Below are 27,592 nucleotides of genomic sequence, written 5' to 3'. Positions count from 1 at the left end.
CATATTGGAACTAAATTCATTGTGTAAGCAGAATGCAAAGTACTTACACACACACACACACACACACACACACACACACACACCGTACTTACGTTGGGTCTATAACTGTGAAAAGTGTATTGACTCTTCCAAACACAAATGGCCATGAATGCATTACAGCTGTTGGACATGTAGTAAGTACACGCCCTCTTTCCATGAACCCAAATAAGCATGTAGCCCATGGATCAGCACCATTTAAATTTAATGAGGATGCCTTAATGTTATTTTCATCCTGTAAACCTGTTGTAAAACAAACACGTTAGTCATATCAAAATTATTTTGCAACTGTAATTCTGGATCAACTTAACTCCTACATATTCCAGGAGTACAGGTACATTCACAAAATGAAGATATATGTATAGAAAGAAACAATGTCATTGGACACACAACCACATAAATTATCATTATTTAGAATGTGCAAATTACATTTCTGTTTCTATTTTAGTTACGTTGAAAGTGTCTTCTTCAGAGTTCTCCATAAAAAATAAATGTGTACTTTCTCTTTTTAAGATATGTGGCATTTTTCCTTCAGGAACATTTCTGCATGCACAGGTTTTTGACATACTACAGAGGACTACTAATTTCTTTCTGTTTGTTTGATGACACTATAAGTACATTGCATTTCTTGTAATTAGGCTCTTAAGAGTCCGTGTGTGTGTGTGTGTGTGTGTGTGTGTGTGTGTGTGTGTGTGTTTTACAGTATCTGTTATAAGTTCAGAATGTAAAAATGATGATTATAGTATAAAATCTGGGTTGTTAGACTGCTACCAATAACTTAACACAGTACAGTTTCATATCTACTGTATGCATTTTTGTATAAAAACATGGCAATATATTTCTATTTCGTATGTACTAAATTACCTACCAATTACTGAAATTATTAAATCATTTATAGTTCCTTGCCATTTCTGGTTTCAAACACATGCTCATCTTCAGATGGTTGCAACAATTTAAGGAGATAAACCAAACAATGGAAAATCCAGGATGGAATGTAACAATATTAGAGAAGGAAAGTTACTACTCAGCATATAGCAGAGATGCTGAGTCACTGATAGACACAACAAAAAGATTCACACAATTATAGCTTTCGGCCATTAAGGCCATTGTCAACATGTGAGGACAGTGACTAACTAAGTTAGTTAGTCAATGTCCTCACCCATCCAGCCTCCTCCCTGTTCCCATTCCAGCACTACACAGCTGTCATTTCACCGCCACACCCAGTCTTTTTATTTCTCTCCATTCCGCTACTCCCCCCTTCCCCCCCTCTCTCCTGCCCACCGTCTAAACTGCAGCACTTCACTGTTCACCACCCCCACCATACTGTCTCTCCCCCTCCCCACCCCATCCTCCTACTTACCCCCAGCCCCAGTCACCACTCCCATCATGCACTGGTGCTGCTGCTCACAGTGTGGTTTCAGTTGCCTGAGACTGCAGTCGTGTGTGTGTGTGTGTGTGTGTGTGTGTGTATTGTTGACAAAGGTCTTAATGGTCGAAAGCTATATAACTGCGTGAATATTTTTGTTGCGCCTATCTGCGACTCAGCATCTCCGCTATAGGGTGAGTAGCAACTTTCTTTCTCTAATATTGTTAAGGAGATAAATTATTGATCATTCTTTGCAAATTATTGAATGCTATGGTTCCCTAAAATGATTTTAAGTCTAGAATACAGAAAACAAAAGTTGAAGGTAGCTGAAACCAATGAAAATAAAAACACAAGATGTACAGTATGGTTCACATAATTAAAGTCAAATCTTTCAGTTCTTTCTTTGAAAATTGCATGTTTTCACAAAGCACAAAATCGATACTACGTCAATTTTCATTGTAACACTTGTTTCAAGCAGAATAAACACTAAATATCTAAGCCTCAAATACGGAGTGCAGCAGCATTCACTCTTTCATGAAAGATACTGTGTTGAAACTGTCGAATCCAAGCACTAACATGCCCATATTCTGCTAACTGAATATATAAATTAAAGAACCATTTAGTGACTGTAACACTGTTATTCCCTGCTTAACAAATCATCCATGTTTAAATACAACTGAATGATGAGTAGTTGACACTGGCAAAATTCATTATCTGTGGAAAGTGTCATTGTGTGCCATATTTTAGATTGTGACAAAACTTATTCTTATGTTGATATGCAAAACAAATCAAAATCTCAAGGACTGGTAAGTCACTATATATGGCAGAAAAGCCAATACTCTGACGTTATGAAGTTATATTATATACATTATTACTAACTTCCATCCAGAAATATTGTGATGTGTCAACAAATGTAAATCAATGTAATCAAATTGAGAATGCCATTACTATACACATTAGCACTAACCTGCTGTCCATGCACAAGAATTACGATCTGCTATCCACTGTAAATCAATATTTGATATTGAGAGCGCTGCTGCCTTTTCTGCCGGAGGTAGCATACTTAAGCATTTTTCCAGAACCTGTGGGCAGCATTGATCAATAACATCTATCACAGGCTGGTCATCATCTGCACAACCAAGGCACTTCAGTAATGCTTTCACTTCTTTCAGTATATGTACTGCCAAGCGTCTTGGGTATAAACGACAATTGCACAGCATCACCAATGCAAAGCCCTCTACCATGTGGAAAACATTTGATACTGGTTCTGCCTTCTGTGGAAAAGAGCACAAAGGGTTACTAGGATTTCCTCAAATTATACACAACATACTTTATAATACAAATAAAATAAAATGTCTATTGCACAGTATTTGTTTTACAGTGACATACCTAGAAGCATATTTTCTCTGTTAACAGTAATTCAGAACAGGATAGTCTTATGCACTAAAATTCACTATTTAGTGGGAAATATGTTTAGTGTAACGAGAACTCGATAAAAGAAGCACTTTATAATTAAATGTGTATGGTTACATGAATAAAAATGTATCAATTCTCAATGTCATAAGGCATTTAAAATGTAAATAGATGTATCTCAAAAATGAAAAATATCAAACATGACCTACACGAAACATGAAAGTATGACAAGTTCCAACGTTTATCGAACAGTGTGACAGATGTTTAGGACACTGATATTCAGGGTGGTCAGTAACAGTCAGAAAAGCTTTGCTGCAGGGTAGGTTCAGCTGAGAAATAGCTGTTTAGAAAAAAAAATCAATATATTGTGCCATTTCTGAATTAATTAGTATTTAATTTAGCCAATCGGGCCAATCAATATGCAAGTTCAAGCAGCCAGCCAGATACAATTAGTGTCAGTTGTTGTAGATGATGGTGTACGAGACCATTTAGTCTTTAGCTCAGGTTTGATCCCTACTACTGCCCTACGTCCAATTTTTGTATCGCTCTCTTGTTCAGTTCTTTTTGAAATCAAACAAAGAACATGTTTCACAATACAATCTCTGGCAGGTCACTTGAATTTGTGTGCACAGTGGCCTGATTGGCTAACTTCAATGCTAACTAATTTGGAAATGGTGCTTCATATTGAATTAGTTTCTTAACAATTATTTCTCTGCACAAACTACCCTGCAAGGCCCTTGCAAGCTTTTCAGACCACTTCTGACCACCCTGAATATGCTTGTGCCCTAACTTTCCATATGTAGGACATTAAAAAAAGACTTTTACATTCAGGTTAAAAAGGTATGGTGGAATTGAAAAGCTCCAATCTCTATCAACCATAATTTGGTCTACAATTTCTTTTTTACAGTCTACAGCTTCTAAGTGACTGGCTTCAAGGCAATGCATCATTTCCTAGTTTACAAATTTCATCAGATGATAACATTTCATTGCTATGTTACAAACTGTCTTAGTCAGCTGAAATTGCACTTAACATTGGAACTTAGGTGATTGTTCCCTATCATAAAAACTTTACAAGTCTCAAGAACTCTAAAACTTTGCTCAATCTTTTCCTGCAGAAAGAACTTTCCAGTACTGGAAATTCACACCTCTACTAGTTTTTATTTCTGTGTATTCATATGTTGTCACATGGCTAACTGCATTTTCTTTCCTAGTCCTTTACTATTCAGTAATGTGAAGAAAATGTAGATGGCTTTTACCAATGGGTGTCTTGTCTGACATTGAAACAGAAGTGCCCCTAAAGATACACCTGTAGATTATGTGTCAGATATTTTAAAGTTAAAATAATAACCAATTATACAGGTCACAGTACTTCCAGTTTTTTAAGAAAAATTAATGGTTGTGTTATTCTCCTTACCCCATGTTCTGTCTTCTTTGCTCCACCACCTAAATCACGCATTCCTACCCGTGTTACTTCAGTTCCTGAACACCCTTCCTTTGTAGTGCGGACCAGAGCTAGTGTGTTTGGTGTCAGGGCATTTTTCCAGCTTGTTAGCAGCTGCAGGAGCATTCTTAAGCCATTGTCCATTAGCTGAGGAAATGTGTCCTGAACATCTCTTGCAAGAAACTGTGTAAAACCTGAGGAAATATTTTAAAGGTAATGGTCAACCTATAGAAACTCAAAAAACCATTAGTAAATATGGATATCATGCTCTAAATATTTAAATGTATCAATTAAAACTAAAATCGTATTCTGAATTTTGTGCTAGAGCAAATATCTTGAACTTCTGATTTAGAATTCATAATTCTATGCAGAAGTTGCACATAAGCTTGCATAGGAAACATTTGGAATGCACTTGTGAATAAAGAGAGGTATGAAGCAATACAGAGGATAGCAGAATGTTTACCCTGAAAAAGCATGCCTTGGAGCACCTGCACTTGCATTGTGGATGTGGTGCAAATGTTCAAAAGTAGGATTCAGTTAAAATAACTGTGTCATTTGACATTTTGGACTCACACAAAGAATGACATCTCCACATCTGTTTCTCATAAAGCACCAGTTATTACAGTAAATGAATGCACACAACCATAAGTCAATATTTATTATAAATTAATAGCTATTTGTTTTTAACTTCCACTAGTGCTACCATTTCACAGGCAGAGAGGAAGAAGCCAAAGACCCATGCAACTGAACAGTAAGAAGAAATCAAAACAGAGGACCTAGAAGTAATGAGGAAGTACTTTTGCAAATGGAGACTGCAGCCAAATGCCACCAAAAGGGAGTTTGCCTACTTCCCTCTAAATAATAAACTTGCTACAAGAAAACTTAACATGCAGCGTGAAAACACTACACTTACAATAAAAGACTGAAGTACCCTTGATAAAACTCTATCATTCACAGAGCATCTGACATAAACAGTTGAAGAACTGAAAACAAGAAACAAGAGACATCACCATCCAAAAGCTATACGGTATAACCTGGGGAGCACTGGCACCCACCATACATCCCTGTGTTTTGGATCTTGTCTTCTCAGTTGCTGAATATTGTGTCCCAGTTTGCCACACACACACAAATTATACATCCAGCTAAATAACACCATGAGAGTTATTGCTGTTGTTATCAAAAGAACACCTACAAAATGGCTATCAATGCTAGGCCACACTCCATCCCATTAAGTATGAAGCATATATGCTCTCACAAATCATGAAAAAGAAAATCATGGCTATAAAAATCTACAGATGAATGATGCAAACCATAACAGATTCTGTTATAGACGTCCAACAATAAAAACTGCAAGGATTGCTGTGGGAGATGATTTAACCTTCATTAACACATGGGCTTACGAACTGACTTGATAACAGCAGTTCAGAGAGTTCCGAAAGCTGTACAGAAAATTGGGACCGAGATCAACATAAACATTTATTGCTCATGAAAACCACACGTTGCATGTTGTATCACTATACAGCGATACCTTAAGAGGTGGTGGTCCAGATTGCCACACACACCGGAACCTTTAGTACCTAGTAGTACGTCCTCTTGCGTTGATGCATGCCTGTATTTGTCATGGCATGCTATCCACAAGTTCATCTCAGCACTGTTGGTCCAGATTGTCCCACTCAACGGTGATTTGGCATAGATACTTCAGAGTAGTTGGTGGATCACATCATCCATAAATAGCCCTTTTCAATCTATCCCAGGCATGTTTGATAGGGTTCATGTCTGGAGAACATGCTGGCCACTCTAGTCGGGCGATGTCGTTGTCCTGAAGGAAGTCATTCACAAGATGTGCATGATGGGGACGCGAATAGTCGTCTGTGAAGACTAATGCCTCGCCAATATGCTGCCAATATGGTTGCACTATCAGTTGGAGGACGGCATTCATGTGTTGTACAGCTGTTACGGCGCCTTCCATGACCACCAGCGGCATACGTCGGCCCCACATAATGCCACCCCAAAATATCAGGGAACCTCCACCTTGCTGCACTCGTGGACAGTGTGTCTAAGGCATTCAGCCTGACTGGGTTTCCTACAAACATGTCTCCGACAATTGTCTGGTTGAAGGCATATGCGACACTCATCGGTGAAGAGAATGTGACGACAATCCTGATCAGTTATTCAGCATATTGTTGGGCCCATCTGTACTGCACTGCATGGTGACATGGTTGCAAAGCTGGACCTCACTGTGGACATTGGTAGTGAAGTTGCGCATCGTGCAGCCTATTGCACACAGTTTGAGTCATAACACAACGTTGTCCTGTGGCTGCATGAAGAGCATTATTCAACATGGTGGCTTTGCTGTCAGGGTTCCTCCAAGCCATAATCCATAGGTAGTGGTCATCCACTCCAGTAGTAACCCTTGGAAGGCCTGAGCAAGGCATGTCATCAACAGTTCCTGTCTCTCTCTGTATCACCTCCATGTCCAAACAACATTGCTTTGGTTCACTCCAAGACGCCTGGACACTTCCCTTGTTGAGAGCCCTTCCTGGCACAACATCTAAACATGGCTGAGCTAAAGACAACATGAGCCATGTACCTCCTTCCTGGTAGAATGACTGGAACTGACTGGCTGTCGAACCCCCTCCGTCTAATAGGTGCTGCTCATGTATGGATGTTTACATCTTTGGGTGGGTTTAGTGACATCTCTGAACAGTCAAAGGGACTGTGTCTGTGGTACAATATCCACAGTCAATGTCTATCTTCGGGACTTCTGGGAACCAGGATGATGCAAAACTTTTTTTGATGTGTGTAATAATATGCCCTATGTCACCAAAAAAACCACCAGGATTTGACTTGCCATGCAAAACATGGTCACTGCCAAACAGAATTAGCACCCGACATGGCAGATGTGCACAGGTTTTTACACAAGTGGGATAAGCAACAATCTCCATGACATTACTGCAGAGAATGACAAAGCATCATACACATCACAGAATGCTCCACAAGATCATGCAACTGTAGAACAGAAGACTGTCATCAGATGTCATTCTATTATACAGCAACACCCAGCTATGTAATGCTGTATCATTTCAACAGCTTCAGTGATTACACTGGGACTGATCACCAAATAACATTCTGCTTTTTCCAGATATGAGAATATGGTTGAACTGATGATGTTTTATCTCAAGAGTGGAACTGAAGGTATTATGATAACGTGGTTTGAAAGAATGACTGCAACCTTCTTTTCAAGAGAGAACAGCGAAGCTTGTACACCACTATGAGAAATATATCAGTCAGCATGGTGAGTATTATTATGCTGAAAAATAAACAATGCTTGTAGCATCTAAAATCCTCCCTAATATTCAGATTTATTTTTAACCTTTGTCCTATTGAAGCCTGGAATAAAAAGTAGACTAACAGAAAAATAAATTCATGACTGAGATAATGGAGCCTAGCACATGGGGGAAGAAGAGGTATTTATAGTACACACAAGCCAACCCAACTGATGCAGACAAACATGTTATCGGCAGCAGGAATAGCAACAGCCACTTCCTCCACAGGCCAGAACAAACTTTTCATTGAAGTACAGGTAATGGATGAGCCATTAATCCTAAAAATCAACATGGGGGCTGCCATGTTCTTACTCAACTCACAGATGTACACCAGGCTAGGTTCCCCACCATTAGCATGTGTCGAGTGTCGTTTGGTAAGCTACAACAAACAGCTGGTGACAGACCAAGTGCCTTATCACAAATCAGATTATTTGTGTTCCATGTTTTTCCATCTGTTTGCTCCATGGTTACAAACAATTTCAGGCACACATCACCAACTAACTCTTTATCTGACCTCACTTTTTTTGGGCATGGCTGGTGCCAGCAGGTTTATACGACCGGGTTAACATGAAACTGGATCACTTAATGTCATTGGGACTGATTAAACCAATTCTCTCAAGTGAATTGGCTACACCCTTAGTGATCATAAAGAATCTGTCAAGTCAGCTGCAGCTCTTTCAAGGCCACTGTTTATGCATAGCCACTCATAGGCACTCACCCCCTTCCTCACCCGGAGGAATTGCTCATAATATTGGTTGAGGGTCATTCTTTTTAAAAACTGAGTTGCTCGAAGTCTACCTTCAGATTCCATTGGACCAAGCATTAAAACAGTTGCTTGTCATTAATATGCCTTTTGGCTTCTATCAGTATCAACAGCTGATGTTCGCTAGTGTGCCTTCCATCTTTCAACGTTTTTTTGAGAACTGGTTACAAAGGTTGTCCATCATTGGATCAACTGTCTTCATGATATATTGTGACAGGTGCTACCATGGAGGATCACATATGTAATTGTTTTTTGTTTACTGTTCTACAAACCACAGGCTTCAACTGTAATCTCATTTCTTCAGCCTTCCAGTGTTTATTTGGGTGACGAAATTTCATGGCAGGGCATACACCTCATGGAAGAACATGTTGCCATCATTGCAGCTTTGTCCCGTCTGCCTAATCAATGAGAACGCCAGACATTCTGGCAAAGTGGTGCCCTATTACAAGTTTATTCTGAGAGCAGTCACTCTTGCCCAACCATTACGCCTGTTGCTTCGGAAAACTGCTCCTTTTGGTTGGTCTGCAGCCTGTGAGTGTGCTTTTGTGTAGCTTAAGGATAGTACCTGTTCTGTGCCATGTCTCGCAACATTTCAACCCAGGAAGCATCTGGTCCCAGCCATGTACGCATCCCAGTACATCATTCAGATGACTCTGAACAGCCTACTGCCTTTGTGTTGAAAAAATCAACTTGGTTCTGCAACATTATTCTCAGGTGTATTCTTGTATGGTGCAAAGTTTTTTTAATTACTGACCGTAAGGCCTTGGTTTCCCTGTTTCATTTGTCAGTATCCTTGCAGAACAAAATCACTCATCATCTTCAGGGTTGGCCTCTGTTTGTGTCCTAGCACAATTATGAGATTCATTTTCATTCCATGCCACAATATGTGATAATACATGCTCTGTCTTAGCTCTCCAAGGGCCATAAGCACTCATTTGACCATGAGGCACTGCTCTGTTTTCAAGTAGATATGGAGGTGAGGCACATGGCAGATGCCTTGCCCATAAAAAATTCCTATACTGCCTCTGTTGCGGTGGTGGATCCGGTGCTCCAGCAGGTCACAGACACGATACAACATGGATGGCCGAACTTTCTGTTGGGCCAGGCATTGAACCCACATTGGAATTTTTATGCACTGTGCGACCACCTCTCCCTTTCAGATGGTGTTAGTCTGCTGTCAGCAGAATGGTTCACTTCCTGTATCGTGGTTCCAGCAGTTCTGTGGCAGGAAGTTCTCTGCTTATTACATCATGGTCACTGGGAAACCTCTCACACAAAACTTTTGGCATGCCACGTTGTGTTTAGAAAGGCCATCAATTGGGAAGTGTTTGGGTCAGCAGGCAGTGCCATGGACTGTGGACTGTTTCTTTTTTTGCCATGGCCAGCTCCTTGACAGCCTTGGGACAGAGTCTACATTGATTTATTGGTCCTTTTTTGGACACTTCTGGTTATTGGCAATTGACGCTTTTTTCCTTTTCCTTATGTTGTTTGTTTCCCATCTGCAACAATGGAGGTGACTGTGAAGGCCCTGTCGAAGATATTCTCCATAGATGCTTATCTTACACCCTGATTTCGGACAATGGTCTTCAGTTTGTGACACAATCTTTCAAGGACTTCTGTACACAGAATGGCATTTGCAACATCATAGCATCTGCCTTCCATTCACAATGGCGAGGTGAAATGCCTTCTTCAAATGTTTAAGACATAGCTGCGCAAGTATGTAGAAGATTTCCTGGCCAAATAGTCACTCACTTTTTTTTAAACCTCTTACAGGATGACGCCAATGGGGATCACGAGCCCTGCCAAGTTTCTGCACAGCAAACAGCTGCAGACACTACTCTACCTCTTGATGCCGGGCAGCGTCCCCCCAGCGGCACCAGCATTGTTGACATTCCCGTCCAGTACACCAGACTGGGCCAAGGCATTTGGACAGCCTCCTCACTGGATTCTATCCCTTGTCCACAGCCAGCCTCTTCATTATTTACACCAGAGATTGACTTGTAGCACACCACCAAAACCAGCTGCACACCAGAATGGGTGCAGGGTCCCCTCCTCAGGCCAGAGGCCCAATGCTTCATACTTTGTTGGCCTTGGCCACTCTGGGGGTTGGGCAGGCCTGGTCATATCTGCCTATCACGATGATAAGGGTTTCATCAGCACTGAGAGCAGGCTTGCTTCCCACAGCCAGTGAAAGCACCTCCCACTGAGCTGAGTAAATGTCACCATCAGTGGGAATGGAAATTGGGTTTCTGTTGCCAGAGCTGCTCCTCTCCAGTCTACCATCATCACTGTCCATGCTGGCACCCCTCAGTGAGGACACCAATAATCCAGATGGCTCCTGCCCCCATCGCCGACTCTATCCATCAGTTGCCACGGGGTCCATGGGTGGTGGGGATGCCCTCACTTTCAACTGCATGCACCAGTCTGGTCAGACAGGGAACTTATCGCACTGCCCCCAGCACCACAACAGACATCATGGATGTATTTTTCAGTAGCAATATCATCAATGGCAATGGCTGGTCTTCCCCCTTACAGGGAAGAAAGAATATAGTAAGCTGCTGGTTACTACACCGACTGCCCACAGCGGACATAAGTCGGACCACTACAGCAAGCAGACTGCATACTGACACCGAAATAGTGTGCTGGCTACTAGGGCAGCCCAATCACCGACCACCATCACCAGGTATGTCGTGCACATGCAACATTACACCAGTGGCACCTGACATGGATGGCACATTTATAAGGGCATGCAAAAATAACAATAAGAATATAAATTAAAATTACACGCGCACGCACGCACGCACGCACGCACACACACACACACACACACACACACACACACACACACACACACACACACCTTTCTTAATAATTGTTTAATGACATTTTTAGTTAGCAAAGCTACATAATAGGATGTGGAAACAAGCTTTATTTTCTTTCACATAACAAAAAACAAAATAATAAAAAAGCATATTCAATAACAGACCGTATATCACATCTTGTCTCCAGTCTGAAAAAGCTAATACCAAAGTCTGAAGGCTTTGGTATGCTAGACCTCGGAGCTCTTCATCCATGTGCACAGTAAGTCTTGACAACAAATCAACAAGTTCACCACCTGTCATGCCATCTGGAATCAAGCGGGGAACTGCTGCCACGCACGTTCTAAATAGATCAATGCGAGGTTTGCGTTCTCCTGTGATCATCTCATCAGGTTCCTGTAAAAAGGCACACAAATTCCATTTACAGCCCACATTGATGTAATATTTTTACATTTTATTTGATGCTCTAATAAAATTTTCTTTTGTTGCCTATTAAGTTTTTACTATGCTATCTACCTGCAAAATATACTTGACGTATCTGTTTGTTACTATTCTCTCTGAACTAGAATCACACCTATTATAAAGAGTCCTATCCATATTTCCATCACACACTGATAAACGTCTGGAAGGCCAACAACAATTTTGGCAGCAATTTAGTTACATTCCACCTAAACAAGTCTCCTGACAGCAGCCATTTTAAGTGTTTTCCATACATCTTGAAGGATTCTGTTGCCCTGAAGCCAGAAATTTGTCACCTCGTAGCCCTTTCTTCTTTCTTTTCAGCTCTATCCATCATTCTATTGTTACCTCTCTCTTTCATAGCAAATGCACATTAGTCACCTGGTGCAAGAGCTAAAACATACCACAGAGGTGTTGTGACGTTATGTACAACTCACAGTGATGTAAAGTTCTTTGTCTGCAGTTTCAGTATCATTCAACTCAAGGTAACACCATAAACAAATCTAATGAAAGATGCATTTTATCCCACTTTTCAATTCAGCTGTACCTGTTTCTTCTATTTCTTGAACATATAATCTTCTGAATGCAATGGGGGGTTCTTTTTTCCCCATTGTTAATAGCCTTAATCCTTTATGTCAGAAGACAGCACAGCACATGTACATACTTTAACTAATTTTCTCCTCCTTTGCTCATATTTGCACTGATGGAAGTTGTCAAGAGGGTCATTTACTACACTTGACATCAGCACAGTCCTAGCCCCATTACATACAACACTTCTGCTCCCAATCCCAACAAAGCCACTTCCAGACTTTGGTGTCTGGTTTCTAAAAGGAAATAAGGAAAAGAAGGATGTAATGACCCATTGACAGCTAGCCCATTAGAGACAGATCCCAAGTTCAGATACAACAAGGATGAGCAGTGAAATTTGCTGCACCTTTATCAAAGGAATTATTGTCAAATGATTTTGAAAAAACCACAGAAAACTTACATTTGGATAGGATGATGGAGATTTAAATCCCATTACTTCCAAATGTGATTTCAATATACTATCTGTTGTGCTACCTTGTTTGGTTCTGGTTGATAGTCACCAAAGTCAATAGCAGTTCATCTAACAGACACATAAAAGATGGAACAAATGGATAGTTGATGAGGTTTATACAAACACAGTGAAGTCATATATGCAATTCCTAAAGAAAGGTCTCCCTTGATATGTCAAGCAGTGTCACACAATATCAAGAGTTAACTCACAGTATACTATCTGAAATGAGCATTTCCAAAAATTGTAGTAGTGACGATATTAAATACTATGATGAAATGTAGGGTGGTTCCACAAAAGAAATCTTCTGAAAAGGTGTCAAAGTTACTGATCAATACTATAGTGTTTCTAAAGGAAAAAGGAGGTGGATACCAATAATTACAAGACTGAGTTCGACCTGTCAATTTGGCATTTCTAATAGACTTAATCATAAAAACGATTTAGCCATTTGGTGACATTTAAGAACACCAGTTCCAACTCATATTAAACTTCAGATACTTTCATGTCTCTTTCAAAATCTTTAAGATTGTGAGGAAAGACAACAGCATCTGTCTTAAAGTTGCGATACAGAAGTAAGCTAATCAATAAAAAAAATCAGCAAGGAAGAATACCCTGTACCCCTTCTGTCTTAATTTCCTTAATTTCTTTGATATTGGGACAATGCAGTAGCACACACAAGTATTTTTCTAGTTTATAAACTGTGCTGTATATTTGCTGCATTTATGCTGGATCACTTGTAATACTCAAATAACATCTGAATCTTAATTTAAATAAATTAACTGCATCTTTTGTTTACTACTGAAAACCCCTGAAATGAAACATATTTGCTATGATATCTCTTTAATGTTCATGTCATCTTGTAACTCGTGTGTTCTGTATGGTGTGACAGAGTCAGGTAGCGATGGTTAAGTTGTAGATCCATATTCAAAGTTGATGTAAGGCCGCCCTAGTTTAGGTTTCACATGATTTCCATAAAACTCTGTGCAAACAAGAGGATGATTCTTAAAAATGGAGAACAGCTGGTTCCTTATTCTATCCTTATGCAACTGAGTTAATACTTCTTTCCAATGACTCCAGTGTTGATAAAGTTAGCCTAGCTTCCTGTATAATGTGACAACCATGGATCTGATACCTAGGACAAAGTTCTGAAGGATACCACTCCCCTTTCCCTCACTGTAGCTGGAAAACAGCTTCATGGTACTTGATCCTACAAAGAAAAGTCACACTAACTTTTGCTCTCTTTTACTACAAAATGAGCATTTTACTCTTAGATATACAATGTCTTTCATACATATACATACACACTATTGTAACATTTATGGACATCTGAAGACTCTGACAGTGAACATTAATAGCTTTACCTAGTTGAGGAGATAGATTTGTGGTGTAACTTACACACTTATTTTTATTTTAACAACAATCAATGATTACAGTACTCCCTTAAAATAAACATTATATGTTGTCTCTTCCCAAATACAAAAAAATTATATTAATACATTTACCTTATTCACATTCTGAGTACTTGTCATCATTAACGGACGACCGTAATGAACATCAAGAGCACGTAGAATATCAACAAAGACTCGTCGAACATGTGGAAAATAAGAAGACATTCCTATTGTTCGAGCAGTATCCTCAGTTAGCATCTGTAATGTGGAGGAACAGCATAATTACTATCATTACATCAAAGTATGGGTTAAAATACAAATTACAGGGTAAACCGTTTTCCACAAATGAAGCAGATTATTAATTTTAGCCATAAACAGAACGAAAGCAATCTCAGCATTTGAAGAATATGACTTTACTTTCTTAAAATTTGATATTCACTGAGATAAAAAGAGGCACATTACCTTGTTCAGATACGTTTTTTTGACACGAAGTGTGTTTCCAGATGGTAGGACTCCCATAGTACGGGGCATTGGTGGTTCACCTTCTTTTTGTTCTAAGCTGTCCGCAACAACCAAGAACGCTCTAAGGCCAATACTCATTCTTTCTGGTGTCAAAATAATTTTGATTGGTCTGCCAACTGAGAGTAAGTCAAAGACTATTTCCCTCATTGCAAAATCCAAACGTTCCTTAAATGGTAGAAATAAGCCAACAAAATTAATTGAAAAGTATAAAAACATATGGAAACTATAAGTAATAATTCTTAATTTTCTACTTTTTACCTGTGCTATGAACTGTATAATTTTTACAAAAATATTTAGTGGAGTGTCTCGTGGAACAACAGCTTTTGATCCCTTTGGAAACAGAGAATTAACTATACTCTGAAGACGGGACTGTGTGGCTGAGTTGCTTTCACATTTTATTCTAATCATGTACACCCATAGTAGTCGGTACAGTGATTCTGAAACAAACATTCTGTTCCTTTACATCCTTCATTGTTAGTTTTACATCATGTCACCATGCACAGATGAGAAAAAGGCAAGTGGGAGGGTTGGAAGAACTGTTCGCATGAAAAAAAATGAGAAAAAAATTAACTGAAAAGAGATTTTCTGCTTATTACACATAAATGAAAGCCCACTTCTGAGACCTCCAGTTCCTTCATCAAACAAAATATAGAAACTGATCAATAACAGAACAATAAAAAGTATGAAATGTGCAATAGGTCACAGCCTAGTCCCCTGGAGATCCCTATTACAACACTTACTAGTTCTCTCAAACAGTTTCTCAACCTCACAAAGTGCTAAGATCATTCACTCACATAAGTTAAATGAATTTTACATGTAACTTTTCACACTGATATGATCATCATAAACCATTCTACAAAAATGAAAGCACACAGCAAATGAATTCATAGTATTAACAAACATTACACTGTAACAGAATATTTTTTGCAACAAGGCAGTAGGGAGGCTGTTGCTTAATACATTTCTGAATTTCCTTGGTTTTTCACACCTTGTTCTATTTTTGTGGAATATGGTCATAACTAACTTAAGTTTGACAAGTTATTCATTTTCTGCACAGTAGATGGCCAGTTTCATTTTCTCAACAACATTCATTCACAGATACCATTACTGCATAAGCAATATGTGGTGTCACTGCCAGACACCACACTTGCTAGGTGGTAGCTTTAAATCGGCCACGGTCCATTAGTACATGTCGGACCCGCGTGTCGCCACTGTCAGTGATCGCAGACCGAGCGCCACCACACGGCAGGTCTCGAGAGACTTACTAGCACTCGCCCCAGTTGTACGGACAACTTAGCTAGCGATGCAACACTGACAAAGCCTCGTTTATTTGCAGAGAAGATAGTTACAATAGCCTTCAGCTAAGTCAATGGCTACGACCTAGCAAGGCACCATAGCAATTGATAGTTATCGTATGAAGCATGTCTCATCAAGAACGATGTATACAAATGATGGATTAAAGTTAAGTATTCCAGCAGCTACGTACTTTTCTTTATAGCATTCATTACGTATCCTGTTTCAGACCTCACGCCATCCTGCGTGAGCTTATAGCGTGCATTTCGGCCTTCTCTAGCAATATAACACAATATAAATGGAAGCTATGTGTACATTGTGCAATGTCATGTCAAAACTCAAAATAGTTTTATACACTCTGTTTTATTTTCCTCTCCTACTCTACAAAGTGGTTTCGAACTCTAAGAACTTTCAAAGTTTGTTCAGTGTTGAAATCCAAGTTGTTTCAACCATGTTAAGATGCAATCTTCAATAGTTTGTTGGCACATTATCATATTTGAGAAGAAACTGAACACACTTTCTGTGTTATATGGCATTGAAGATTAGTCAACTTATCTAAGGATGATAGTGTTTCTAGATGATAGGTCTCAATACCCTTTGCGTAGAATGTTGGGGACCATTTTGGAGTACAGCTTGAGCAGTGAAGGATTTGTCATAATGATCTTGTTCCATGGCCAACTAGTTCACAAGAAATGACGCAAGACATTAATTAATAAGAACTTTTGTGATTGCTGGCATATGCACCAGGCTTCTGGGATGCTAGAGTGCAACAGTCCACAATACTTTGCTGTCTTGTATGTCGTGATATACAGTTTCTAAAAGTTACTGAATGGAGCTATTATCTACTACTATCACACATGTGATACAGCAACACAAACGACTTACAAATACAAACTTGGGAGTAACTGTGACCATCTCTGATGGGTATGTTAAATTGTTACAAAAAAGCATGACTTAATTAACTAACTTAATCCAGTGTCTATACAACAATAATTATCATGAATGCTACAAAAAGTAATGGAACAGGTTAGCCTCATAATATTTGTAAACTTACCAAGGGCAACTCTACACATCTTGGGATCACGATTTTTCAAATGAGACAGGCACATGGCTAAAAAATAATGCCAGTTTTGAAGAAAAAATATCTTCTGACTGACACACAGCAAACATGTAACCAATGGGAAAATAGCTAAACGGTGTTTTGATTTTGTGCACATGTCAAGAGTCTGGGAATAAAGCATTTCAACAAAATTCTTCAGGCATGGAACATTAACTTCATTTTTTACTGTCTGAAAAAATTAAAACAATATGTGAATATTAGAAAAATGTTGAAAAGGTAACAAAGCACATTCACACAGAAAAAAGAACATCGTACACTAAATTTAGTGATATCATAAATACCAGAATTAACATCTTGTTTATGTTAAGTTGCCCAACAGCCAAACCATTGTGTGGAAAACATCTTTACTGACACAAAGAAGGAAAGGACACTGATGGTAAGAGCAAATGAAAAGTCAGATAGGGACTAATGGAAAAGAGAATAGCAGCTTTCTTAGAATCTATGTGTAAGAGATGTGTCTAATACAGTTATGTGCTGTGGAGACATATCTGTTTGTACAATGGTGTGATGAAAAAGGGAGGGGGCAGTAGAAGTTGTAAAAAGGAGCTGTTTATGAAATTCAGTTAATACTGTTTTTACAAAAGTTTCACAGGTTAAGATAACTTGCCGCTTCCTACGTGCAAACACACTTCCTAAATTAAATAATTATAATTATCATCTGAAACACAACTGAGGCTATTCATTTATGTCAGGCATTTTAAGCTTGCAGACTGTTGAACAACAGTGGTGAAAAACGGCTTAAGCATGTCGTATCAGAATGAATTTCTCACTCTGAGATATGGTATATATATCATAACACATCATTTGCTTTGAGCTTGCTAAATAGGGTCTTCAAAACTAAGCTTGTGTCTGACGTGGCAAATGCATAATCAATGTGTATTACTAGTACTGCCTTACACTACTCAGACATGAACTCTTAATGTTAAAATTATTCAAAAAATAAGTTTTGTTCAGAATGTAACTGATAGATTCATATCAGAAACAGTAAAACAAATAAATGGATCAGGGAAGAAATTATCATGGGAGAAGTAATTACAATTGCAGTGAAAATTAAATGGATACAGATAGGACATGATCCAGGTAAATGGCCGACAGATGGACCAATGAAATTCTGTATTAGATCCAATGAGATAAGAAAATACTGAGGTGATGACATAACACAAGGTGGATGGATGGGATAAGAAAACATGGGGATACATACAGTTGAAACTATGATGCATGCAAAGGTCTTTATCCAGCTACACCACACCTCTATTTAAACATAAGACAGGCCAGGATAGAAAAATTGTTATTTTCTTGTATGACAAGATGAACATGTGTGAACATTACATACAGCACACTGAGGTATTAAAATTTCCATTACAATGAACAGGTTAACATACAATCACTTACAACAAAATTAAACAGAACTACCAATGCCCCACCTTCATCCTTTCGTGTATTTTTTTCTGTTTTGCTTTTAGATGTGAACGTTCAACATTTTACTATTCCCAAATAACACAGAATTATTAACTGCTAAATCCTTTTGTTGATTATGCAACCCCCCTCCCCCCTCAAAAAAAAAAAAAAAAAAAAAAAAAAAAAAAAAAAAAAAAAAAAAAAAAAAAAAAAAATCACACTTATGAAGCAATTATTAATTCTCCTGGCTAATTACAGGAAATGTACTGCCAAAATGAAAATGTGTATATTTGGCAAGTTTTAAACAATACTGAAACATAAAAATAATTTTCCATCAAGGTTATTTACTCTATAGAATTATGTTAAATCCCTTGAAAGTTTAAATCTATAAGATGGATCTCAAATTAATTTTCACTATATAACAATGTAGCAAGAAATGGATATTCATTTGAAGATTTTAAATTTTTATATGTTACATACAACTAAAAATTATATAGAAAAGCATGTCCATAAAGGTACAGTTACATAAGTTAAATGTGTCTATTGATGACAAATTTCAGCGTAATAAATATTTGCGGGCAGCAAGTCAAATGAAAGCATATAGTTACCTGAAAGAGAAAAATTCTGAAAAAGAGTGAGCTTTTCATTAAGAAAACAAGTCCATATCTCTTCCTGGTTTAAGAGTAATAACTGGTTATCAAAACGGACCCTATAAGGACTTTTTCTTGACAGTCACAGAACTGGGCCATTGATCAACTTGCTAACTCTACTGAAACAAAGTCTACTGCATCATTGTACCCTAGTTAAAAGCAAATTAAGTGTCTCAAAAAATGTGCCTTGCTAACAAGGTAACATAAATGTAATAGTTTCCATGGAAATTACAAGAAGTAAATGCCATGTTTGGGAAAGAGGATGATTGCAGCACTGAAACTGTGTGTGACCTTTGACCCTACAAAAGATGCATAATCCTCAACTACCTCAAGGTGATTAACTGGAATATAACACCCTCACTGTCTCTCATGTTACAGATGACAAAACCAGTGAAATGTGGAGAGATGTCCAGTCAAATTCTGGAATTACAGTGACAAAGAGTTACAGATAAGTTATGGCAGACCACTCTATGGGTTCAGTAATCACACTGACATTACTGACACATTTCCATAGGATAGCTGATGTGGTGGAGGATCTGTGGAGGTGACTTGATCATTGGTTACAGTGATGAAACAAGATATAGAATGAGGCATCAGCTTCAATGAAATTGTCAAAGCAAATATTCAGTGTCATCGTTTCTCACAAAGAAAATGAATAACTAACTAGAAGATATTGTAGTCATCATCTCTCCAAGTGAATATGAAGGGTAGCCATAAAGTCTTAATTGTTTCATAAAAAAGGTCACATAATTAATCATTTGTTTGTTTGTATGTGTATGTCTTCATGTCCTGGTACACATATAAATTCCCATGCCACAGTACCACAGCATGCTGCTAGAGAACCCAAATAAAAATAGTGCAGCCCACAAATATGGCAGAGTATCAAGAGGTAATTCATTTTTGACAGTAGCAGAAATGTTGCAGCTGTGTCAGATTAGATTAGATTCAGTTTTGTGTAGGTTTCCGCCGTCCACCAAATCTACACAATATGCTCGACCATCCTTCCACAACCCCTGCTCCCAATCCCTTACCTCAAGGCTCATATCCCTGTAATAGACCTAGATGTGACACCTGTCCCATATATTCTCCTACCACCACCTACTCCAGTCCAGTCACTAACATTACCTATCCCATCAAAGGCAGGGCTCCCTGTGAAACCAGTCATGTGATTTAAAAGCTAAGCTTCAACCACTGTGCTGCATTCTATGTAGGCATGATGACCAACAAGCTGTCTGTCCGCATGAACGGCCACCGACAAACTGTGGCAAAAAAACAAGTGGACCACACTGTTGCTGAACATGCTGCGAAACATGATATCCCTCTTCTCAATGACTGCTTCACAGCCTGTGCCATATGGATCCTTCCCACCAACACCAGCTTTTCTGAATTGTGCAGTTGCGAACTTTCCCTGCAATACATCCTACGTTCCCGTAACCCTCCTGGCCTCAACCTTCATTAGTCACTGTCCTCACCCATCCAGCCCCCTCCCTGTTCCCATTCCAGCACTACACAGCCGCCATTTCACCGCCACACCCAGTCTTTTAATTTCTTTTTATTTCTCTCCTTTCCGCTACTTACCCCCTCCCCCCTCCGCACGTTCTCTCCTGCCCTCCGTCTAAACTGCAACACTTCACTGTCCACCACTCCCACCATACTATCCCTCTCCCTCCCCGCCCCAGCCTCCTCCTTACTCCCAGCCAGTCGTCCCTCCCATCATGCACTAGTGTTGTGTGGTTTCAGCTCTCTGAGACTGCAGACGTGTGTACAAGTTGCGTTTGCGCGCGTGTGTGTGTGTGTGTGTGTGTGTGTGTGTGTGTGTGTGTGTGTGTGTTAATGGCTGAAAGCTATAATTGTGCAAATCTTTTTGTTGTGACTATCGTGACTCAGCAACTCCGCTATATGGTGAGTAGGAAATTTCCTTCTCTGATATTGTAATAATACAAATAAATACACAACAAAAATTATTAAATTGTAAATTTGTGGTAAGGTCTTATGGGAACAAATTGCTGAGGTCAACAGCTTACACACTATTTAACCTAACTTTAACTAACTTACACTAAGGATGACACACACATTCATGCCCGAGGGAGGACTCGAACCTCCAACAGGAGGAGCTGCGTGAACCGTGACAAGGTGCCAAAGACCGCGTGGCTACCCTGTGCGGCCAAAAATTATCATCTTATTATCTTAAGCAAATGCAATAACAACATTCACAGATACTTACTGCTGCTACTGGAACTAAAATTTCAACAAAGAGACCAGCCAGAGCATGTTTTATATCCTTGTCTTTGACCTCCAGAAAATATTGAGCACATTCCTGCATGAACTGGAATGAAGCTTCAAATTCTTCTATTGGTACCATCTAATTTTTAAAAGAAATATAATTGATTTATTAACACTCATTACACATATGAAAAAAAATAAAGAATTTTAAAAAAGAGAGAGCCATAAGAAAGGAATCCTCGTAACTCATAAAATGATGTTAGAAACATGTTTTGGTAATTACAGTGAATTTCTGTTAAATATTATTCACAGGACTGCAGAAAATGCGATACCTTTACTCTGAAGAACTTCATGCCCATCAGAAGAGAGATAATGCTCTGAGCAGTATTTGGGTTTGGTTCTTTGCTCTTCAGTTCCTTCAATTCAGCCATGAATCTCTTCCTCACTGACATAAACCTAGACTGTGCCAAGGCTCCTATTACTTCAGCATAGAGATCTGCTATTATGTGGATATTTGCAGCATTTGGACCTGTCTGTATACTGAAAATTAATATACAGTGCATTAGTAACAGACTACAAACATAACAACATACAATAAGCTATTCCACCCCAGATAATCCATTGTCAGGCTACAAACATTAGTTTTTCATGCAGATTGTACACAAAAACCAACACTGGTAATACTATCATTATGTTTTATTCCAACAAATTAATGTAATGTAAATCCATTTTATTTTGCAATGTTTTAGAACAATATTATTAGCAATAGGACACAAAGACAGCACCCAACAGACACAAGTGTGAATGGGAAAGACTGGTTAAGAAAATCAAAAAGAAACTTCAGAAAACAATATGTTTCTGGCAAGTAATGTATTTCCTCAAGAAATTATATGACATGGTGACACTACATAAGCAATAAGACTGAGTACTACAAATAGTACTTTTAAGAGCTACCTATGGCAGTTAAAGATGACATTGCTTTAAGTTTAAATATTGTTCATCTGAAACATGCTATTAAAAGTAAAATTGAACTTGGACCTACACACAACTAAAAATGTTTGAACATATTTTCGAACTTTGTTTATGTGGCAAAAGCATTTTTCCATACAATGCTTCTACCACTCAAGCACAGTAAGACAAAACAGGCAAAGGCCCATCACTTGTTGGTGGCACAATGTTCAAATTCGCTTTTGAAAGTCTCATATTGGTGGAAAAATGATTACAGTTATAATTTGATGAAACATAGCTCTGCCAGATATTATAATGTGCTCAGAAAGAACCCACTTCTCGAACCTCATTACCTACAAAATTATCACATTAAGTGAAACTTTGTGGATGCTTACAGGAGAAGCTGTTGATGTTAGCATTAAAAAATTGTGTGGTATTTGTTCTCACTCTACATCTCCACTGTATGTTAATAATTACTTCATTATTTGGTTTGAAAATCCCAGTGATGCAACAAAATTTGATACTGGAGGGAGTTAAGCCACATCATGTTCCTCTTAAATTAAATCTGCACAATCAGTGTTTTGACCCCTCTGCTGTGGTATGTCTTCCTGACCTTCTGCTATTCACAGTTAGGTGAACACTGTGAAAAACAAGTGTTGCTTTTGCTTATAATATGGAGTTTTCTCACACTTTTTCTGAAGAAGTGGGATTATTGTATTGTTGTGCCGTAGAGATGGCTTCTGGCAGTTTTCTTTATTCCTCATGGTGTGTGGCAGTGTATTTATTTCCTTGATGGCAGGAAGCCACTGAGCTGGAAGCCCATTCATTCTTAGAAATCTCAACCACTCTTCCGACTTTCATTTTACAAATGTTGGTTTCTTTGGCCAGCACATGTTTGTTGCTGAAATCACTGTCTTGGCCACAGTTCTCCATATGTTCAACTAGCACAGATTTCATACTTTGCTTTAACCACATGTGGCATTCATGCTCTTTAATACATTCTTTTATTGTTCTTCCAGTTTCACCCATATAAAAACTGCCACAGCCACATGTCACTTCACAGACTCTCACAGTGTGCAAGGCAATAAGATGCTTCTGTACTGCATCTGAAAAAAATTTTCTTTGTTGTTATGATTGAAGAATGTGTTCTACACAACATTTTTACATAGAATTGTACTGATGCGGTCGGTAACACTACAAAAAATGATTGACCAGCTGATCCTCATCCTCCTTATCAGGGTAATTAACAACATTTTGTTCAGAAACCCTACTTATGAACAAATCATCACAGCTGTTGCCTTCATTGTCTTCTTTAAGAAATCCAACTCTGATTCCCAACTGTTTTCATTACTGATACAGAAGGCACACAGAGACAGAGTGGTGAGCACTGCTTGCTTTTAGGGCTAGGTGGCAATGCAAAGAGGCATATAAAACCTGTGTGTTAACAGGCTTTCTATACATTCTGTGCCCTAGAGTATTTTCAGATATTGTACAGACAAACAGATATGGTAAGGAAAGTTCTGGTAGAATGTACATAATTTAGGACCCGAAAGAAAGAAAGCAAGCAAGCAAGCCAGCCAGCCTCCCTCAGTGTGTGTGTGGGTGCGCGCGCGCGCGCTCAATGATGAGGTAGCAGTGCTCTAACCAAAATTAAATTATACTCATTCTCTCCCAACCTCACTCATGACCAACTACACAATCACACTATCTTGCATCCCTGAAGATAACGCTAAAAAAATGTTCTAACACTTATATTTGAAGCTAAAAGAACTACACAGTGAAATGTGACTGGCTGATTATTTACAAAAAAATATGTATGACCCAGCCACCCACATAACACATTAAAAAACTTGGCCAAGTTTCAAGTGGAGACAATCTTTCGACCTACCAAGAAAATTAGTGAAAGTTTAAGATTGGTGAAAGATGCACAACACCCCTTAGCTACCCCAGGTGTGTATAAAATTCCATGTAGCTGTGGCGTGGTTTACATTGGAACAACTAAAAGGAGTGTTAATACCAGCATAACGGAACACAAAAGGAACTGTAAATTGGGACAAATTGACAAATCACCTGTAGCGGAACACGTTTTCAAAGACGGTGATCACGAAATAAAATTTAGTGAGACAAACATGATAGCTAGGACCTCACATTATTGTACCCGCATGTATAGAGAAGCTATAGAGATCTAGTGACTATCGATTACCTATAATCGAGAGAGATGGCACTAGTCAGAGATAGTTTTAAAGTTGAAAGCACGTGATGAGTGGTGGCACCATCTATGCACTCTATATAAGTGGGACCTCCAGTGCCTAGCAGCCAGTCGCCGTCTCACCTCAGACGATGTTGCCCGCAGTAGGCAACGAAATGTCAGGAAGGAGAAGCGGTTTTATATATGGACCACAGCAATTCAGCCCGGAAGTTTTAATTAATGAAGATGCCAGCCGTGAAAGCTTACATGTTATGATTAAAATAAAAGATGTTTTTTGATAAAATACCTACGCAACTGATTACCTCCACAATGGAGGATTCCATGAAATGATATGTGGCTGTGGCAGAGTTTCTATACAGCTGAAATGGGAAGAACAGTGTAAAGGTGCATTTACACTTGTTCGCTTTGAGGCTAGTCACCTTGCAGCTGTAGCTTGACCCACACAGAAGTAGAGGCAGATGTGTAGGTATTTGCTTCTTCATTAACATGTGCATATGAGTGATTCCATTTACACCTCCTGAGTTCACACTGGGCACTTCTACTTCCATGTGGAAAAAGTTACAGCCGCACAGCATTGAGCCGCAAGCCGTACAGGTGTAGGTCCTATTAATTACAGAGAACATTAAAAAGACGCATGTTTTCCATTTATTTTGAAAATTTCTATTAAGAATGATAAACCATTTTATTCGACAATGATCTCAGAGTTTACACCAAGCGAAGATATAATCTCGTTACTTAGGAGTGCCATAATTTGAAAAACCACTAAGAAGCAGTCATGCTCCAATCTCTCTTCACCCTTCGAGATCATTTTATATTCTTCATCTTTCACTGAGGAAGTGATTAGGAATGGATGAGTGCTAATTTTTTGTGACGCCGTGATTATTATTGACAGGACTTTTGGACTAAAGAGATCTGTGTTCGAAAGAGAAGCTATCACAATTTTTGGTGGCAAAAATGCAAAAGATCTGGAATTATTCAGCCTTACATTTTTCCCAAATTACCTCATTTAAGTATGCATCTGTCACTTCCTGCAGTCTAAGAAAGTTCAATTTTTGCATTAAAGAATGTCCCAGTAGACAAATCTATGAGCCTAAAGGAGACTTTGGATTATTATTTATTATCATAGGGCTTTTAGTGTTGGGAGTCTCTGAAAAGATACTCAGCTTGCCTTCAATGCAGCTCTTTTCATTTAGGTAGAAGGGCAAAATCTTTAATGGAATTGGAATCTGCCAGGAAAGAAAGATATTGGAAAGGAGTTGGCTGTGGCGGAACAACCCTGACAGTTTCGTAAATTGAAAATGGGCAACCACAGAAAACCATTTTTAAGGTTGCCGGCAGATGGATTCCTGTCCCAGCTGTTGGAGAATTTGTAAAAACTAGTAGTTAAAAGTTTTGTTTTAAAATAAAATGGGATACATCATAGCAACAGATCAAATTCTGAAATTGCTGTGTATGTCTTTGACAGTGCATGTTTACACATTTGATAGTGCATGAACATATGCATATTTTTAGATTTAATTGTGCATAGAATTGCTGTCTTCAATCATTACAGTATTATAAGGGTGTAAATAGATTTTGGATGGAAGGGGGAGGGAGGGATGCAGGATGCTGTCAACTGGGATAATTTCAAGCAGCCTGCTGAAAAAAATCTTTTAGAAAGTAACGAATTATAGAATGTGCTGTCATCACATACCCCTTCCACTCTCCAGTCACCACTCCCCATCGTTTTGCAACGGAAATGGTTTTTTATAATTGAGTACCACCTGGGTGACCAGATTGGGTGATATTTTGTCTTTTGGGGAACATTGAGCAACTTTTACAAAGATATGTAACCATTGGCATTTGGGGACATGTTTGTTGAGCAACACAATTTTTGGATGATACAGACAAATTAGCCAATCACATGGTTAAATAAAAGTCACATTACAGCCTACTATGGACCATTCTATGTTTATTAAATCATAGTGTATTTTTATGCAATAATTTTAATTTAATGTTATTTGTAATGGTATTTACTGCTCCAATGGCTTGTGAATTACTGAAATATTGCAACCCCAAAGTTGTACCAGACTCCAAATAATGCCTCAAATGCTAACATTGAACTGCTATACACAGAGGTGACAGAAGTTATGGGATAGTGATAGGCACATAAACAGATCATGGTAGAATCGCATACCCAAGGTGTAAAATGGCAGCGCATTGGCAGAGCAATCATTTGTTCTCAAGTGATTCATGATTATGGCTGCATGATGGAAATTAACAGACTTTAAATGCGGAATGGTAGTTTGATCTAGACATATGGGACATTTCAGTTCAGAAATTGTTAGGAAATTCAGTATTTTGAGATCCACTGTATCAAGAGTGTGCTGGGAATACCAAATTTCAGACATTATCTCTCACTACAGAAAAAGCAGTGGCCAACGGCCTTCACTTCACGACCGAGAGCAGTGGCATTTGCAGAGAGTTTCCATGCTAATATCCACAGAAATCAATGTGGGGTGTTTGATAAATGTAACCGTTAGGATAGTGTGGCAAAATCTAGCTTTAACTGACTATGGCAGCAGACGACCTAGGCGAGTGCCTTTGCTAACAGCACATGTAACGTTCCCTGGCAAACTCACATTATTAAACAAGAGTTTATTTGTACCATATACGCCGCTCTGGGCAAGTTGTATATATCGTAATTATTGAACAAAAAATATTACTGAATGTGGTGTAAAAGACATTTGTTATTCTCCTTATATTTTTTGTTGTAATATTTCTCTGTATTTAGGATAGGAATTTTTCTGTATTTATTATGTGATTGCAAAATGTGTCAGTATTTGCAATAGCAGAGATATATATAAAATGTTGTCAGAAGAGAATAATATCGTCAATTTGCAAAGAAATGTTAATAGTCAGCAATACTATTTAAGCACAATGCATTATGTATTCTTTGGTCTTCTCTGTTCAGAAGTCATTGCGGTAGGACACTGTGAAAGAGTTTTTTACGAATGGGTAGACTTCTTTTGTCTCTGTCTGGTCTCAGCCGCCATTAGACGATGCGTTACGAATTAATGTGAGTTGTATTGTTGTTTGATCTAAATATATTAGAGTTTATCAAAAGTGTGAATTATTTATGTAAATTAGCTTGCCCACGTCATCTATAAAATTTCTTTGAGAATTTTTCAGCATTTTTTAGC

The 27,592-nt window shown here is 38.6% G+C and overlaps 1 protein-coding gene across 1 annotated transcript in view; it reads right to left on the bottom strand.

Annotated features, from left to right (window-relative positions):
* LOC124598646 (protein furry) overlaps positions 1–27,592 on the bottom strand; it is a 1,150,963-nt gene that overhangs the window by 1,071,827 nt on the left and 51,544 nt on the right. The window contains exons 8-17 of the mRNA XM_047136016.1: positions 21,586–21,793; positions 21,255–21,392; positions 16,917–17,151; positions 14,828–15,006; positions 14,510–14,734; positions 14,162–14,305; positions 11,332–11,560; positions 4,230–4,450; positions 2,370–2,676; positions 93–279 (exon numbers count right to left, since the gene is read on the bottom strand). Of these exons, the coding sequence (XP_046991972.1) occupies positions 93–279; positions 2,370–2,676; positions 4,230–4,450; positions 11,332–11,560; positions 14,162–14,305; positions 14,510–14,734; positions 14,828–15,006; positions 16,917–17,151; positions 21,255–21,392; positions 21,586–21,793 (2,073 nt within the window). The remainder of the gene's footprint in view (positions 1–92; positions 280–2,369; positions 2,677–4,229; positions 4,451–11,331; positions 11,561–14,161; positions 14,306–14,509; positions 14,735–14,827; positions 15,007–16,916; positions 17,152–21,254; positions 21,393–21,585; positions 21,794–27,592) is intronic.

The sequence above is a fragment of the Schistocerca americana genome, chromosome 1 (genome assembly GCF_021461395.2).
Source record: "Schistocerca americana isolate TAMUIC-IGC-003095 chromosome 1, iqSchAmer2.1, whole genome shotgun sequence".
NCBI lineage: Eukaryota > Metazoa > Arthropoda > Insecta > Orthoptera > Acrididae > Schistocerca > Schistocerca americana.
Note: the sequence above shows the minus strand (reverse complement) of the source record. Positions and strands in the feature narration are given on the sequence as shown.